Raw genomic sequence first — 19,199 nt, 5'->3', positions numbered from 1 at the left:
CAGTATCTATTGATATAGTTTGATTAATGTGGTATCGATTGATGCAGTATCTATTGATATAGTGTTGATTAATGTGGTATCGATTGATGCAGTATGTATTGATATAGTTTTGATTAATGTGGTATCCATTGATGCAGTATCTATTGATATAGTTTTGATTAATGTGGCATGGATTGATGCAGTATTGATTAATACCGTTTTGATTAATGTGGTCTCAATTAATGCAGTATCTATTGATATAGTTTTGATTAATGTGGTATCAATTGATACAGTATCTATTGATATAGTGTTGATTAATGTGATATCAATTAATGCAGTATCTATTGATATAGTGTTGATTAATGTGGTATCGATTGATGCAGTATGTATTGATATAGTTTTGATTAATGTGGTATCCATTGATGCAGTATCTATTGATATAGTTTTGATTAATGTGGCATGGATTGATGCAGTATTGATTAATACCGTTTTGATTAATGTGGTCTCAATGAATGCAGTATCTATTGATATAGTTTTGATTAATGTGGTATCAATTGATACAGTATCTATTGATATAGTGTTGATTAATGTGATATCAATTAATGCAGTATCTATTGATATAGTGTTGATTAATGTGGTATCGATTGATGCAGTATGTATTGATATAGTTTTGATTAATGTGGTATCCATTGATGCAGTATCTATTGATATAGTTTTGATTAATGTGGTATCAATTAATGCAGTATCTATTGATATAGTGTTGATTAATGTGGTATCAATGAATGCAGTATCTATTGATATAGTTTTCATTAATGTGGCATAGATTGATGCAGTATTGATTAATACCGTTTTGATTAATGTGATATCTATGGATGCAATATCTATTGATATAGTTTTGATTAATGTGATATCGATTGATGCAGTATCTATTGATATGGCTTTGATTAATGTGGTATCAATTAATGCAGTAGCTATTGATATAGTTTTCATTAATGTGGCATAGATTGATGCAGTATTGATTAATACCGTTTTGATTAATGTGATATCTATGGATGCAATATCTATTGATATAGTGTTGATTAATGTGATATCAATTGATGCAATATCTATTGATATAGTTTGATTAATGTGGTATCAATTAATGCAGTATCTATTGATATAGTTTTCATTAATGTGGCATAGATTGATGCAGTATTGATTAATACCGTTTTGATTAATGTGATATCTATGGATGCAATATCTATTGATATAGTTTTGATTAATGTGGTATCGATTGATGCAGTAGCTATTGATATAGTGTTGATTAATGTTGTATCCATTTATTTAACTGACATAAAGCTCTTTAATATCAACCGAACATTCTTATCAGCATCGTCAAAGTTTTGATCAACTTTAGAAATGTATAGATATAGATTCAAAAAGTACAGTCTCAAATAAAGGTAAACACTTTTTAAGAGATCTTCAAACAGTTCCTTTAACATTTTGCAGAAAATTGTTAAACTAAAGCCCTTGATTTTGATCACATGGTTTATCAGTGACTAATTTGACTGTTTCATCTTGCTTATTTCCTTCACCTCTAAGAAGTCATCAAAGCACACAAACTCACCTGGACACGACTCTTACTGTCACACTAGTATCGGTTGCGGTAAAAATCGGAGGATGCGATATCGCCACATCAAACCTTGGAAGGACTGCAAAGAGAAACAGTGAACAAGAAAAGTAAAATGCCATAGATGCCAGACGAATGCTAAAAAGTCTACAAAGGTCACCTTTGAGGGATGAACTACTAATTACAATTTTTAGCAACCGAGTGCGGTATTAGAGCAAGCACTAACAGCAAAGCGATTAGGCCGCAATTTGCTCAAAGAGAGAAAGCAAACGACGAGCTCATCTACTGCGATCAGCCTGTTCTGTTAATATATAACTGGGTATTGCCCAAGCCTAAAGGCTGCACAACTATATGGGTACTACTGGAAATTCAAATATGTCACTTGTTGCAGTTACAGACATCTAATATTACAACAGAAGAGCCAATTTCACATGACTTGTGAAGTGAAAAGAAAATGCCAGATGGAATAACACTACCCACATTTTGTCCAGAAATTCACCCCTCCTGAGCTCACCACCCACCCCCCCCTCCCCACCCCTCTTGACATAACTATGGAATCATATTCAATTTCAAAAAGTCATCCAAGGTCTTTTCAGCAAGATCGTAGTAACTAACAGATAATATAAAATACAAAATAATGCAATGAATGTCCAACAATATCTGGAAAAAGGAAAGTTGAACAAATTTCATGCACTGTAATTTTTTTCTACTGGTTCACTTTTGCTCCAACACTTGATACAAAACATAAAACAGAATATAAATTATGCTTCATGTCTTAACTACATTATGCTTCATGTGTTAACTAAATTATTCTTAATGTGTTAACTACATTTTGCTGAATGTATTAAATACATTATGCTTAATGTGTTAAATACATTATGCTTAATGTGTTAACTATATTATGCTTAATGTGTTAACTACATTATGCGTAATGTGTTAACTAAATTATTCTTAATGTGTTAACTACAATTTGCTGAATGTATTAAATACATTATGCTTAATGTGTTAAATACATTTTGCTTAATGTGTTAACTACATTATGCTTTAATGTGTTAAATACATTATATGTTTAATGTGTTAACTAAATTATTCTTAATGTGTTAACTACAATTTGCTGAATGTATTAAATACATTATGCTTAATGTGTTAACTACAATTTGCTGAATGTATTAAATACATTATGCTTAATGTGTGAACTACATTATGCTTAATGTGTTAACTACATTATGCTTAATGTGTTAACTACCTTATGCTTCATGTGTTAACTACATTATTCTTAATGTGTTAACTACATTATGCTTTAATCTGTTAACTACATTATGCTTAATGTGTTAACTACATTATGCTTAATGTCTTAACCATTATGCTTAATGTGTTAAAGTTCATTAGGCTTAATGTGTGAACTACCTTATGCTTTACTGTGTTAACTACATTATGCTTAATGTGTTAACTACATAATGCTTTACTGTGTTAACTACACTATGCTTAATGTGTTAACTACATTTTGCTTTAATGTGTTAAATAAATGATGCTTAATGTGTTAAATAAATGATGCTTAATGTGTTAACTACATTATGCTTAATGTGTTAACTACATTATTCTTAATGTGTTCACTACCTTATGCTTAATGTTTTAACTACATTATGCTTCATGTGTTAATATGCTTAATGTGTGAACTACCTTATGCTTTACTGTGTTAACTACATTATGCTTAATGTGTTAACTACATTATGCTTCATGTGTTAACTACAATATGCTTAATGTGTGAACTACCTTATGCTTTACTGTGTTAACTACATTATGCTTAATGTCTTAACCACATTATGCTTATCTCTTAACTACGACATAGCTGTAACAATGACAGAACCCCCACTTTACTTAGTAAGAAATGTACTTAAAGTCTAGTAAATCGACAAGTTAACAGCTGTTCCTATAGTCATTGAACAAGTTTCAGCTATAAGAAACAATTAAGGCTATAAAGCTTACCAAACTCATCCACTAAAAGCTCCTTCTTCTTCACTTGATGCTGAAAAAAAAGCAAAAACATAATGGTTTACATCTTACAATATATCCTATATATGTAATTCAAACATTACACTGTAAATAAGGAAAGATTTTGAATTTTGATAACTCTTGGAGACTTTCAAATAGTATATATATAAAAATAATATTATGATATGTATAAAGCTGAAAAGCATGGAGCATATATATATATATATACTGCTTTAAACTGATTGAGCTTTGAAGGTATGAAAGGAAATCAGATCACATGACTATCAAAATTTAGCCAATACCTCCAAATGCTACATGGCCTATACAGAAGTGGCAGAGTCAGCTGTATACACTACTTCTACCTATAATCCACACCACTTTTCCATGCTAAAGAATCAGTTTGATAGTACGTTGCAGTTTTTCAAGGTTTTATAGGACATTCCAGCAAAACATTATTTCACTGACAACCCACTATGAAAGAACAAACAAAGCAAATATATAAATATAAATTTATATGAAATCGTAATGAGTTGGAAAATCCAGAAGAGTGAAAAAACTCCCAGCCTCCACCGGGATTCGAACACAGGCCTCCCGCTCTGTACACTGACACCCTAACCACTAGGCTATGGATGCTGATTGTATTACCAGAGGTTCAAAACTGGTAAGGAAGGTCGTAATTCCACTGTAGGCGTTTGTCACCTGTATGGAACAATACTAGTTCTGTTTTGGTGACATATTTGCCTTACTCTAGAGATCAAACATGATTCTAACCAACTCGAAGTCATTTGTGATTCCTAAAGCCGGATCTCGAAAGAGATACTTTGAATAGACTTTGAACAGACCCCACCCCCCCAAAAAAAAACCTTCATTTTAAATGTAAACCAACAAAACTGTAGTCCTTAAGGTAATTAACTGACAGGGGAGGGCAAGGAGGGCGGGGAGGTAGCAGACTAGAACTATAGCCTGTGCCAATGGGGAGGTCAGTATACTATAAAGAGGTTTATACCAAATAACTACACATTGGATACAATGAGTGTGCTATGGTTGCACGTAGACAGGTCAGAGAGTATACATTCAAGCTTACCCCAACGGTCGCTTCAAGAACCCAGGTGCCAAGGACTGGTCTGGTTGACATTATTAATTCCCCCTGGAAGATTCCAAAGTTGTTGGACTCTGCATTCAGCCATCTTTCGATGATGTTACCATCAGGATCCTACGAAATAAATCATGAAAAGAAAAAAATTTAGTGTGTGCATCTTAACACAAGGATTACCAACAGGACCCATTTTTAAGGTTTTGCAACTTTTATTGTAAAAAACTCAGTGGGTCTCTCCTTTTTCCCCTTTTGGAGTTGTCTGGTACAAAGTTCTGCAAAATTTCTCAGACAATTCTGGAATCCTTGTGAACAAAGTATGTCTACATATATGTCTGCGGTTTTTCAGTCAAGAAGCTCACATTATTGTGTGCAATTCTGTATCTTTTCTATACAATTTCCAACTGCTTCCCAGCAGAAAATAATGGACAGGCTTTTTTTCTGCCAGTAGACATCAAGAACATAAAACAAAACATATGATAATGAAGTCACTCATCATCGGTCAAAAATTCAGTAAACCCATCCTACTACGACTAGACCCCATTAATGACTCAGTAATCCATTGATCACTTTTTATAGATGTATAGTGAATTCAACCCCCTCCCCCACCCCCCCCCCCACACACACAATCACACATGTACCATCATGAATGGACTAGAGCCCATGTATTTATAATAATTCAGTATACCCATGATTAGATCCCTCTAAGATGTGAATTTGACCACCCACACCATTAATGGTCTAGAACTCATTAATTTATAATAAATTTAAAATATTAAAAATCCACCACCCCCCTTCCATCTCCCCTTGTTTGCCCTCTGTCACTCCTCTTCTCATAGTTCCCTTCCACCTATTGTTTTCTCCACACTTTGCTGTCTTCTCTAGTTTACACCCTACCCTCTTCGCTTAATCCTCTCTTTGTCCCTCTACAGTTTATCTCCTACCTCTCTTCTTCCTGTTGTTGGTTTCTTTCTTCTATCCATCCCTTGTCTACTAATCCTCTTACATCTTTCTCTTGTGTTCACACTGCTCATTAACATGTCTGTATTCTGTGTGTGTATTTGTCCTTTCTGTTACTGTAAACTTGTTTCAGTCTCTGACGATCCTGCTAGGATCGAAACAGCAGGCCTTCTCACTTTTACACATAATTTATACTAATTCAGTATACCAATGATTAGATCCCTTTAAGATGTGAATTTGACCACCCACACCAGTAAATGGACTAGACCCCATTAATTTATACTAATACAGTATACCTATGATGAGATCCCTCTAATATTAATTTGACCACCCACACCCCGAATGGACTAGACCCCATTAATTTAAGTCAACTCTGCAAAGCCATGATTATTAGATCACCTTTTAATGATGTTGTGAACACGACTCCCACACCATGAATGCCGGACTAGACCTCATGAATTTAAATATCGGATAAATATCAATTTTTAATGCTGTGGGACGTTTCATTTGTTCTTTTAAACACATATTGTAGTTGTGAAGGGTGGGGGAGGAGGGTGAGTATAAATTGTGGTGATTAGTCACAATTATTGACAGCTTACCTCTATCTGGATATCAAATACAGCATCAGTTCGAGGAGTCAAGTCAGCATTGGTTGCCAAAACCCTGAATTGAACTGCAAGGAGAGAAAAGCTCAAATTAACCTATTATCAGTAATTAATAGTTTTCCATTGAAGTAGAAAAAGGACAGACCAAGTTGCAAGACACCAGCCCCTTTCACCCACCTCCCCCCCCCACCATCCCTCTCTCTGACAGGGAGGTGAAGAGAACTTATGAATTTTAATAGCAATGTTTGTTTCACAGACCTGTCTTCCACAGGAGCTAGGTAACTGCAGGACCAATCAACTGTGGTCTGTTTCCTAGACTCTAGTGAGCACTTAATTTTAAACCTATCTATGCCATTGTCAGTCATGTTAAAAATGGAAATGAACTTCTCAACGCCCGGTCAGACACGTTAAACTTTAGGGAATCAAACCCCAAAAGTGGGCCCCAAAAGTGGGCAAAGTAAAAGAACAAAGCAGAATTGTACTCATAAAAGACTCAGTAAAGAACTGACCATCAGCACTATAGACTTATCATAATAGTAATCATATTTGATTTTTATATAGCGCTTTATACCAGCAATAGGTCTCAAAGCGCTTTACAGACGTTATACTACCCCTGGTCAATGAAACCTGTCCCAGATACAATCCCTCCAGTCGGTAACAGTTATATACTGCGCCCAATGACAAGTTACCTCGCAGGTACCCATTTAATCCCTGGATGGAGAGAGGCAATTGAGATAAAGCATCTTGCCCAAGGACACAACGTAATGAACTAGGCAGAAATCGAACCAGCAATCCTTGGATCACGAGTCCAACGCCTTAGCCAATTGGCCACCACGCTCTGTATGTATTAGGGATACAAATAATACATTTGGGCCGAATATGGCAACATGTGATTAAGACTAATTAGTAGGACCTGACTGACAATCAGCATACAAATATTTATCAGGTGGCATACTCCTATTAGAGTCTATATCCATCCAACCGACTGTTCTCCTTTAACAGGGAAAGTGCAGCAGGAGAATATCTTTTTTGACCTGTTATCAATCATGATCTGTTTTGTGGCTTGCACATTAAAGAGCATGAATGGAAGTACATGTGGTGCAAAAAAAGGGTCAATTGAGGCAAGTTTAGACCCTCTTTAGGCCTCCCAGGAGCAGCATACAAAGATTGTTTACTACTGAGTGAAAGAGGTTTGTTTATAAGTGGCAAATACTTCCGGCTCGGATAGCAAAAAATCTACATGGTCATGATATGGAAAATTGATGGTGCCATGAGAGGCCAACTTGTCAGCTATGCAGTGATGCCTTGTAGCATTAAGCTAGTGAGAACTTCTATCTAGACTTAGAGACCACATTATTTTTTGTGATTTAGTATGTAAGTCAATGGGGATTTTAAATGCTCCTTTTAGTTCAGACCAACAACTTAAAATTAGCTGAATATGCTGACTTGTTTTCATACAAAATTTTGACCAACCATCAGTAGGGGGGGGGGGCGTTGTGGTCAAGTGGTTGCTTGCGCCGGTTTGTGGCTGCACCCTATGGGAAATCCCCTGGGGGACACATGGTTGTGGTGCACTGTGGTGCCTTAAGAGAGATTTATTGAATTGTGAACACTTTGGTGTGTAGGTGTGACAAGTTGCCAATGACCAAAGCTAAGTTGTACACGCTATGGTACACTTAGCGCCTTTGAACAATTTCTGTTGCTTTTGGCGTTATATAAATGTCTTCTGATTAATTGATTGATTGAAAACTGACTTCCAGTACTTCATCCGAAACATTTTACTCGGGACTGTCCAGTCTTTGCTCTTCTTCTTCTTCTTTTTTTTTGGTCTTAACCAACCAGGAATTCTAGCTACTGTATATTCTCATAAGTAATATTCAACATTTCTATTTTATTCTACCTCAATCATTAAAGCAAGCTAGAGGCCAAGACGACTGATTTTCATTTCTCACGATAATCGCAATTTTTTTTAGCAAAGTTATTCTCACTCTACAGCTTTGACACCTCTACCAAATGAACTACAACTTCCTTCAAAGAACTGATCATGCTGGTGTTTTTTTTGTTTACCTAAAGTTTAACACTTACATCATTTGACCTCAACAAGATTTATGCGATATTAAAGCAGATCAAAGACCGTGACCAAGCAAATAGTACTTTACACTCCGGTACCAAAACAGGTTCAATATTTTTCAGAATGTGATGGCAACCGTACGTTTAACGCATCTGTGTTGACTGGTACCTGGTACGCCCACGTTTGAGACTGAAATTTACCCCAGGGGATGTTTACTGGTTAGTGTGATCAAATGTTGTCAAAAAACTTGGTCAACTCAGAGAATCTTGTGAACTTTCCCATAACATCTGGGCTGATCTTAAGATCTTAAGATGAGCACGATACTGTTTTGGTTTATACGCTGTGTGCGGTGTTTGCATGAACCAGTTTTTCTTTCCATTGTTGCTTTCATTTCCATGAGTTTTTTATCTTTATCATCAACACATATTGAAATTTAAAAAACTAGGTTGTATACAGTGGCGTAGGAAGGTACTTTTGAGTGGGGGGGCTGAAGACTTATGGCCGGCCTGGGGGAGGGGTCTAAGGGGAGGGGGTGTCCCCCTCCTCTTTGGAATTTTTTGCATTTCCAGGTAGCCTCAGATGCAATTTGGTGCAATATAGCACACTTCAACACCGACTCCATTTTGTAAACTTAATTTTGTATTTTCACCTGGCCTTAGATGCAATTTGGTGCTCCAAATGAGATTTTTTTTTCTCATTTGGAAATGAAAAAGGGGTTTTCTGACGTGCGAAGCGGGGGGGCGGAATGATACTTCCGCCCTCCACATTTTTCACTGGGGGGGCTGGCACCCCCGCCCCCCCAGCCCCCCTACAGATTTAGATTATTTTACTGGATTGGTACAACCGTGCGATTTTGTCATTCGCCAGTAGAAAAAGAAAACACTTCAGTGCATCTTTCTGCCAGTAGACAATAAGAAGCTAAACATCGAGTGGAAGTTAATTGGAGCACTTGCTTATTTTTAACAAGTGCCTTCAATTTCACAACTGTTGAAGCTTTTCCTTACTTAAATTACTAAACATCTAAACTTATCAAGACAGCTTCAGTTAAAGTAACAATTTATCAAAATTACTCCTTCTAAGTATAAAAACTGGTGCAGTGATAGCTCTTTTAATTAACCTATCCAATGGAACCATGAATTGTTCATTGGTAAATAAGGCTTATAGACCTATTACTGAACACGTAAATGCACTAATGCACTTGTGAGTTGCACAATACACTAGCTAGTTCACCAAACTTTAAAACCAATGAGATACTTCAGTGTAGGGAACAGAACTATTCACTGAAGTGGAACTGATTCAACCTTGGCTTGAACAAGCTGCGATAGCTATTGTGCAATTACTGTTGAAACTTACACCAATCTTAGTTCTGAATGATAGCGGTGTCATTTTCATACCCCTCTTGCAAATTTATGTCAAACATCTTGCGAGATTCCCAACAGAAAAATGTCGCTTGTCATTCTTAAAGGTCCATACCAACAACCTTCTCAATAGACCTATGCAAATATTCATTATAAATGCGTGTTGCACCTTTCGTTTACACAAAGGAGCTGGCTGGCCTAACGCAGGCGAATCAAAGGTATATTATTTGCAGCCTGTACATACTATTAGTGTATTGCTAACCAGTAACAAGAGACGTAAATGGAACGGTACAAACATGGCAAATGCAAGGTGTAAATACAATAAATAATAGACTAGTCTTAAAGCAGCATTTTGCATCCTTTTTCTATGATTTTTCTCAACCTCACTGACTCCACTATGCCATAACCACATACATACAGTAACTAGTTTATCTATTTAAATTTTACTTCAAATGGTGGCATAAAAGTCTAAAAATTTGCAACTTTCAACTTTGTTTTTCTCCAAGATATTTTCCGTTGGGATCCCAATAAACCTCGCCCATAATATGAATATTTAAACACTACGAACGTCATTGACCAATACTTAATACAACACCATGCTTGATTTGTGTACAGTCTATATGGCAGTTGTACCAGGGAGTTCCATAACAACTCCCTGGTCGTACCAACGCAAAGTCTTGAATCTATTTTTAGCAACGGCTCATAATTAAACCTGCATCTCTGATTGGTTGAATTCAAACTAGTGGGTTTGGGGGAACTGTATGCGATTAATTTCGTATGTGGAATTTGTCGTGGACACTTTTCTCATTATCTGCAAATATCCTTAATTACTCGCCAATTAACGTTGTTGGCAGGAAAAAACTTGGCTTATATCTTAGTTTGCTGTTTTTGGATTGATATATGTAAAGAAACTCGATGGACATGTCAAAAAAGTAGAAAACGGCGACCAAACGCAAAATGCTGCTTTAAGCTATAGTCCTAAGGCATAAGACCTTCAATACATATTCCATGGTATATTCCAAGACTTTCGCTAACTATTCTCAAAAGTTTAATTTAACGTGTTGTTCAAATTGACCAATCAGTGTCCATGTGGGTATGTTCTGTCCCGTCCGATCGTGATTGACAACATACGTTATAGTCAATGCCGACTTCCAGCTTGGATTTGCCGTAAACTGATGGTTTTTGGTCAAGATTTGTTTGTTTATATGGTTTATTTTGTACAGTTAAGTTTCATTTTACATGTTAAAGGGTTTAATTTCTAGTTGGAAAGCCAGTAAGTGTTGCAAAATAATCAGCGCAATCAACGCAAGCTCAGTTTATAACGTTCGTACAGGACTATAATGGACTGTACTGTGTACATTTATATGATACTGTTCGCACACTGGTAAAGATATAGGTCAGTCAGTAATCAATATTGCGCAGTACTGAGGCAACTCGACGAGATCTTTATGCATGAAAAAGACAACAGTGATAGGCGTGGCGTATCGTTGGATAATTAGCCATTTTGCTGACAAAAATTCCCATCCTTTTTGCTAAATTTTCTAAGATTTGAGACGTTTCTCCCGCAAAATACGTTTGGGGATATGTTTGGAATACTAGCATAAGGATCACAGTTAATGGTAAGCAGGTGTCACTTTGGGGTGATATTCAAACACGGTATGCTCCTTTAATTAGAATCAGAAGTCACAGAAAGTTTCCTGAACTAGGCAGACTAGGCAGACAAATTCTTGGACAGTAAACATCACTTGAAAGAACAAAGAGATGTCTACTAGGATGAGTTCAAGTTCAGGCAGAGCTTTTTAGTCCTGAGATGTGATAGTCCAAGAAAAATGACAAAACTTTGAGTGTAAATTAGTAAAAAATGCCTATACAGCTATTACAGTTTTCAAGATACTGAGCTTTAAAACATAATTAATGACTGGAATAAGTTCCAGTAAGGGTAACTTGATCATTAACCATGGTTCCTCAGTGAGTGAAGCCAAATTGCTACAACTTATCTGTTGTTTTATTAGTTATATGAGCACGACCGAAACAAGTTATATTTTTTCTTAAACTTATGATCGAGCACCACCTTTTGAATGATATATTCAACACCTATTTTTTCAAATAATTCGCGGTTTGATCGTACACATGTTACTTTGAGGCCGTAAAGACATCGGAGGGAATTAACCTTATCTTCTAAGTGTTAGACTAACTAGTCCAGTCACTTTATAACTTGATATGAGTCTGAGGTATGTCTCAAGGCACACTTTTTTTTTCAAATATAAAATGGTGTATAGAAATATAGTAACCTCGAAAATGTATCAAAGATTCATTTTGTGTCATTTTAAAGGCATCATTTCAGTTAACAAACCAATGCACAAAATGCATCAGCATCAACATAGGAGTGTTAGCTCAGTGGTTAACGCCGGTTAACGCCGGTGCCTTTCAATCATAAGGTCCTGAGTTCGAGTCACTTCAAGATTAATGTATGTCGTCCAGTTACAGAGTTGTTGACAATTGACAATTCATAATCATGGACGTTAAATATGAATCTAAGAGATTGACTTCGGTCAGCTTGCGGCTTTGATAAGCCAATGATGGCTTCTTCGTGAGTTCCTGCTTGCAGGAGGATCAAAAATACATACATACATACACACATCATTGTCTTTGAGAAACTCACTTGTCTGCCCAGGCTTGTAGGCAGCCTTATCAGTCTGAATCAGTAGGTTTAGGCTGTTCATATCGTACAACAGTTGGCCGTCACGATGAGAGAACTCGAGTCCCCCAGATCCGACTACCTGAAGGAAATAAGTTGCTCCAGCAGGTGGGGGTCCAAGATCGTCAGGAACCTACAATATGCAAGAGAAGTATATACAGAACAAAAGTGTGTACTTAGTGAAACATGAGGAAAGGGTTAAAAAAAAAAAAAAAAACGGGCTTACCCCTGATTTAGTATCGTTATAGTATATGCGCAGGGAAAAAGAATGCCCCCAAAAATACATGAAAAGTGTCAAAGATTGGTCGACACTTTTTACAAGTAGAAGTACTTAATAACTTTATTTTCCCGCCCTTTTTGCCATTAATCGTTGGTGATCAGAAAAGGGGCAGATCCATAGTAATGTTGTCCAAGTCATACTGTACCATAGTCAGTCTATCAAAAGACCACAATCATGGAAACAGTCTACTATAAATGTGACAAAAGTTGTAGCAGATAACTATTATTTGCTCCGGTTGTGCCATTGGTAGACCCTGTGTAATACTCAAAGTCTCATCACGTTATTTAGATACTGAGAATAATTCGGAAAATTTTCTGCTCCATATGTATGAATGAAATCAGAATATGATATATAGATTTTAATACATACAGAATATAATACTGAAAATGGATTACACACAATTGATATTCACTTTTATATATATATATATATATATATATATATATATATATAGATATATATATATATATATATATATATATAAATATATAGATATATATATATATATATATATATATATATATATATATTTATATATATATATATATATATATATATATATATACGATTTTCATTTATATAATCAGCGTCCATAGCCTAGTGGTTAGGGTGTCCGCGTACAGAGCGGAAGGCCCGTGATTCGAATCCCGGTGGAGGCTGTAAGTTTTTCCACTGTTCTTGATTTTCCAACTCATTACGATTTTCATTTATATATATATATATATATATATATATATATATATAAAGCTGTAAAGGATCTAAGTTTGTTATTGATACAAGATTTTATCAAAACAAAACACAGTTGCACATTCATGCCTGTCATTCAATTCAATGAAACCGAAAGACCTCAAAAGTAACCACCGCTTAGTCACTCTGAGAATTCTCATAATGCCACGGAAACAAGGCCAGGTTTATTGTTGAGCTGCAATAGTACGTTTTTGTGTATATCACACATCACTGACCGAACACCATCTATGACATATATACAGACTGCTGTACCTGCGATGCCAATGTACTATTTTAAACGAGCAGGCTAATACAAAGCTTGAAGAGAAAATTTAGCTAAAATAAGTGTCAAACTATCCAAATTTATTCATGCAGTTTTTCGAAACTAAAATGTCTTTGTAGAATATTCTAAGCTGCATTCTGAGAGATGAGACACCATGGTAAACCTAAATTGTGTGTGTTGCATTCTCCAACCAACCAAGTTGTCCCATAAAAGACTGTGAAATTATTTTAATTGATGATAACAACAACCAAAATGTCTCTCTGCATTAGTATCTGGGTGAGCATATGTGAGACAATCTCACACCCAGTTGTTGTTACTGCAGGATGGAGGACAAAGTGTGTTACTGGAGTTAGCAAGTGACACCTTTTCCAAGCAATCCATATTATGTGGGTCAGCCAATAAGATTTGAAGCTGATAAGTTACTTCAACTCCGACTTTGATCAGTTCTTCATTCTCTTTTTCCCCTTTTTTTTTCTCATGCTGCCGACAACTGGTGACCTGGCATGAACTTTGAACTCATTTTACTGAAGTGGATCCACATACCAAGAAAGAAGTACATGTTTTCAAGCTTTACTTTTGGAGTTATTGCGATTATAAGCTTTGCAGACTTCGTAATTGTCTACCTCAGATGAACTTTGACCTCCTTACATAGAAATATCAAGTTCATTGTAGGTTTACTTAGGGAGTTATCATTGTTTTTCAAGGTTTTCAGATGTTGACCTATAGTCCGTGACCTCAGATGACCTTGATCATTACTATGAGGTTCTCACCCTCACTAATTATCCATCTTTATCCATCTTTGTGCTTTTTTTGAGTTATAATAATGTTTACCAGCCAAGGGCACTACCTACACTCCCACACACTTGCACACTTGCACCATCGAACAGATTCCTATTTCCTATGGCAAAGAATAAAAGATCATAACCGACTGGTCCAGACAGGGTAATGTATCCTTCCCAAGGATGAAGGAGTCACCAAAACTTCTGAGCATTAGCAAATCGACATATGATTGATTTGATTTGGGTTTAAGATTGTACCATTGCCAAGCTAGCCTTCTATGTATCTCTGTCATTAACCATGTAACTATTGAATAGCATAGACCTAATATATATATAAACCTTATCCCATCATACCCATTGCTACAAACTTTGACCAAAGGATGAAACAATTCAGTTTAACTTAAGCCATATATTAAACTGTAGTTGATATGTCATCCTCTCTTGCCCTAGCTACGCATAGGAACTGTCCGGTAAATAAAACTATATACTAAGCTAGTGAACAGAGAATAGAACAAATGACGGCATGTCACGAAAAAAACTAATTTTACCTCAATTGTTATCTCCGTCACGACGTTTTGCGGGGCGGACACAGTGGTCGAGGCAACGACGGCTAACAGTGACAAGTCCCCTTCGCTTATAATGGATGCTGTAACGTCAACCGACGCTGATGCATCTCGGATGTGGACAGACAGGGTGAGCTGTCTTCCCGCCCTTATTGTGTTTGGAGACATGATCACATACTGCCTAAATTCACAAGATGGAAGACGAGAAAAACATTTCAGTTACTTTCCTTTTTCTACCCGGCTTGAAAAGTAAGATCTTTTGCTTGGATTCATGGAAGCACCATCTCTCCGCGGTGATGAGGATTACCGTTATCTTGACTGATGGGCGGATTCATAATTAGTTTATAAAGCCAGTCAGAGGAGAGTATCACGTAGCAAACTTACAACTTGTGACACTCCTCGTTCTCTCCCTCACCCCATGTTTCCTTAGCCAGCCCCCTCCATCCCCCCCCCTCCCACCCTCCATACAGTTTAAAACATATTTAGAGCTCTATATGTAACGTATTTGACTGCAATATCCTTGGACTTTACTATTCAGTCAGCAAATATGAAACAAAATCATATAAAAGATCAACCACAAATCTATACATTTTCATCAAGTTGACTGATTCTTGACAGATTTCTGGAAATTTCTTTGTAGCTTTAAGTGTAAAAGTGTTTACAGTTTTATATTACTAACCTCTATCTTTTACGCATGGATGCATACAGTATATACTACCCAACTTTATACAATTACCAGTCACCCACATCACAAGACACCTTTGACAGGTACAGGCATAACAAAAAGCGTTCTGAAATCTGTTACGTGTTAGAACAGGTTCTTTTGAAAAACGCAAGTCAAAGACAGTTGATATATAACACAATACCATCTGTATTTCGGTCAAAAGGAATCTGAATAATTTATTCAGACTCACTCATTGATTCAAACATCTAAAAAAAAAAAAAACAGGAACTTTTACATCTGAGGTTAGAAGTAACTGATTTTTTTTTTTTTTAAACAAATATATATTTGGGTTGTCCACACAAAACACATACAAAGTATCACGGAATGCTTCAACTATAAATCAACATGTTGTGCCTGGGAAAATGTTAAGGAGAGCTTTCATCAACCAACAAGACCTGAAAACCCTTAAAAATTAGCCATCTTTACAAATCTGTACCCTGCTTTAGTTGAAATGATGATTTTCAAGGTTTTAAAATGTTACAAATTCAAAAACATATTTATGTATTTATAATCACATAAGTCTGCAGGTGGAGAGTGAACTTTACATTTCACAATGAACAACCTGCTTTATAGATACGTTGTGCCATAAAATCGTTTGGAAATGGATACCAATTAAATGTGCAAAATTGGGCAGATTTATTTTTAAAGATTTTTTTACTTACGATGGATGCTCCATGGGCGATTCAGTGGGCATTGCATAGCTGCTGCCACTGATGAAGAGCATTGCCCCCAGAAATAGAAGGATAGATGGCGGTGGTGACCCCATCGTCCGTCACATGTGTGCAACAATTCTATTGAATGATGAAAGAATGAGATAAAAGGAGATTTAATTGAAGCTGCAGTCACACTATAGACATTGCTCACACCAGATATGTCACAGGATGACTATAAACAGAATCTACTACAGAGCTATATATCATGCAATAGTTAAAAAAAAAAAAAACAAGGATTGGTCACGTTCTTTATTTCAGGTTTAAAAGCATTGAAGACTCGTCCCAAACTGTGTGAGGCCATCTGGAAAAGTTAACTTTCTGTTGCTTGCAAGTGACGTTTTGTTTGTGTCACTACAAAATGCAGACAGTAATGAAACGTGATACTTTTTATCTTTAGCTGGACCTCAGTTGTCCATCGCTGTATCGTTTGTATACTGTGCTGTGGGTATAATTGACAGCAGCTGTATGTACTGACTGTACACTAGTGTCTTATTACCGACGGTAGAAAGCTGTGTGTGTATTTTCTGGGATCAATGGTGGTGTCTAACACTTCTGTTACACCTTATTCGAAACTAGGTCAGATTACCGGCATTAGACGTTTCTTTATGCACGAGTCTTTACACCCTTTAAGATATTCACCATTAAAGTACAAAAATGTTTACAGAGGAGGCATCTGACAGCTCAGTGAGAATCCATAACAACTCCCTGGTGAAATCAGCAAATAAGTTCAAGGCTGTCTGCTTGTTACTTATAATTCATTGTTTGTCATTTGAAAATGCGCCCTTAAATACCACTGCCATAACAGTTTTACCTGCCTCTGGCATTTTAATAGGCTCTCGTGGGTAGATTGTGGGAAATTTGAGCTGTGCAAGTGCAAGTTACGTAACACACAGGCTACCCTTTGAGACTAATAACCTCGAAAGGTGAAGGAATGGACAGTCTTACTAAATAGGTGGATTTATTCTATCACAACAAGTTTCTTTTCTCTTTTGTGTGTATAAAATAACAAAACACCCTGGAAGGTAAAATTCTGATAAAATTCATACTTGTGTAAAAGTAAGTGGGCCTGATGTTTCAATCCTGGCAGTATCTTCTTCATAGGCTGAATACATAATTGACAAACTTATTGTGCTTTGTGGTGGGTTTTTAATACAGGGACCAGAAGGAAACTTAAATTTATCATAAAACATAATTATTCTCTGACTTGGCAATCTCTAACAGTAACAGACAGTACTATTTTACACCTTGGTTCAAAGTTGCAGTATTATCATCTGCCTTTTTACCATAAATTTTATTTCATTCCATGAAACAATAAATTTGGATTGAAAACCAGTCTTGGTCAACTGAGACATTAGTATCACTCAATTGTCACCAGATACTAGCACTTACGAGTCTAACAGTAATACATTCTGTTGCTCTGTAATTCGTTATGGAACCCTCAAGTAGGTATTGCATTTGAGGGTTTTCTACATGTCACTGCTGAATGCCTAACTTAGTAATTTACTACTCGCACAAATGGCTTAAACTATTTCATGCATCCAAAGGACATGTAGCAATCTTAACTAGCTGCCCAGAAGAGTCCGTCAAATGACCACCAAAACTCAATCTTCTAATTCTATGTGCTTTCGAACAATCCCTGTCATGCAACATAAAACTGAAGTAAAGGTATGTGCCATTCTTTTACTTTTTAGACTTGTTTTTCTGTTTATGTCATATTTTTAACGGGGGTCTTGAAGATGACTTGTAACCTAGTTGGTCAACAACATGTGGTTCGTTCTTTCATTCGATTTCATATGGAACCTTGATTTTCATTCATTTTGCTAGGAAATTTGTCACATGGTTGGATTTGATGTGTAATACAGTATTCAATCACAAGTTGGTTCCTCGGTGTTGAACTGTTTCTTGCTTTATGGATAGCCTAAATATATTTGTACCTGATTGACTGAGATTTTTTACCACAACACATTGTCTGTTCACATTATCTGTTCAGTTGCGTAACCTATCTTGCTACGGTAGGCGCTAGGCCTAATTGTTAATGTTATGCCTAAGTTAGTCCTACTCCTAGCCTAGATTCTGAGGATCATATACAACCTAATTATACAAATATCCTATATCGTTTATTCGATAACCTTACGCATTCTGTTACAAGGAATTTGAGGACAAGGAGTGATTTGATTGCCGCTGCCATGCTAGTCGCATGAAAAGTTGATCTATAGATTAGTCAAGTGTTACTGTTTCCTTTCCAAGATTACTGAAAATGTATTCTTGTCCACACTTCGTTTCTCGATCACAAGGCCGTCGAACTTCTCACAAGTACGTGCGGCCTTATGGCAAGCCATTTTATTTTTTATTCAGTATTTATTGATATCAACAATTATTTAATATTGTTATAACAAATATCATGAATTATTTCATGATATCTGAAATTGTTTTAATGATATGTACGTCATATTTGATGATATCATTAATTGGTGCAAGGAAATTATTGATATCATTATTTTATTTGATGATATCATAATTAAAATTTCTGATATCAAGAATTGAATATATGATATCTTAAAATAGATGAACTATCAAAGATATCAATATTTCAATTCAAGATATCATAAATTCAATTTCAGATATCTGTATTTAAATTGATATCAAAAAGTATGACGTACATATCACGAATTCGGCCATATTTAATGATATCATAAATTCCAATTAATGATATCATCAAATATGACGTACATATCACGAATTCGGCCATATTTAATGATACCATTA

General features: G+C 36.0%; 1 protein-coding gene across 24 annotated transcripts in view; it reads right to left on the bottom strand.

Moving 5' to 3' along the window:
- Positions 1–19,199, bottom strand: part of LOC139964883 (uncharacterized) — a 131,735-nt gene that overhangs the window by 110,221 nt on the left and 2,315 nt on the right. For 23 of the 24 annotated variants that reach the window (XM_071967124.1, XM_071966982.1, XM_071967114.1 and 20 more), the window contains exons 2-8: positions 16,383–16,511; positions 14,982–15,177; positions 12,330–12,498; positions 6,233–6,306; positions 4,665–4,793; positions 3,575–3,614; positions 1,586–1,670 (exon numbers count right to left, since the gene is read on the bottom strand). In XM_071967124.1, the coding sequence (XP_071823225.1) occupies positions 1,586–1,670; positions 3,575–3,614; positions 4,665–4,793; positions 6,233–6,306; positions 12,330–12,498; positions 14,982–15,177; positions 16,383–16,486 (797 nt within the window). In that variant the 5' untranslated portion in view covers positions 16,487–16,511. Of the gene's footprint in view, positions 1–1,585; positions 1,671–3,574; positions 3,615–4,664; positions 4,794–6,232; positions 6,307–12,329; positions 12,499–14,981; positions 15,178–16,382; positions 16,512–18,567; positions 18,706–19,199 lie in introns of those variants that run through there. The other variant, XM_071966945.1, reaches the window with a different exon arrangement.

Source organism: Apostichopus japonicus, chromosome 3 (assembly GCF_037975245.1).
Source record: "Apostichopus japonicus isolate 1M-3 chromosome 3, ASM3797524v1, whole genome shotgun sequence".
NCBI lineage: Eukaryota > Metazoa > Echinodermata > Holothuroidea > Aspidochirotida > Stichopodidae > Apostichopus > Apostichopus japonicus.
Note: the sequence above shows the minus strand (reverse complement) of the source record. Positions and strands in the feature narration are given on the sequence as shown.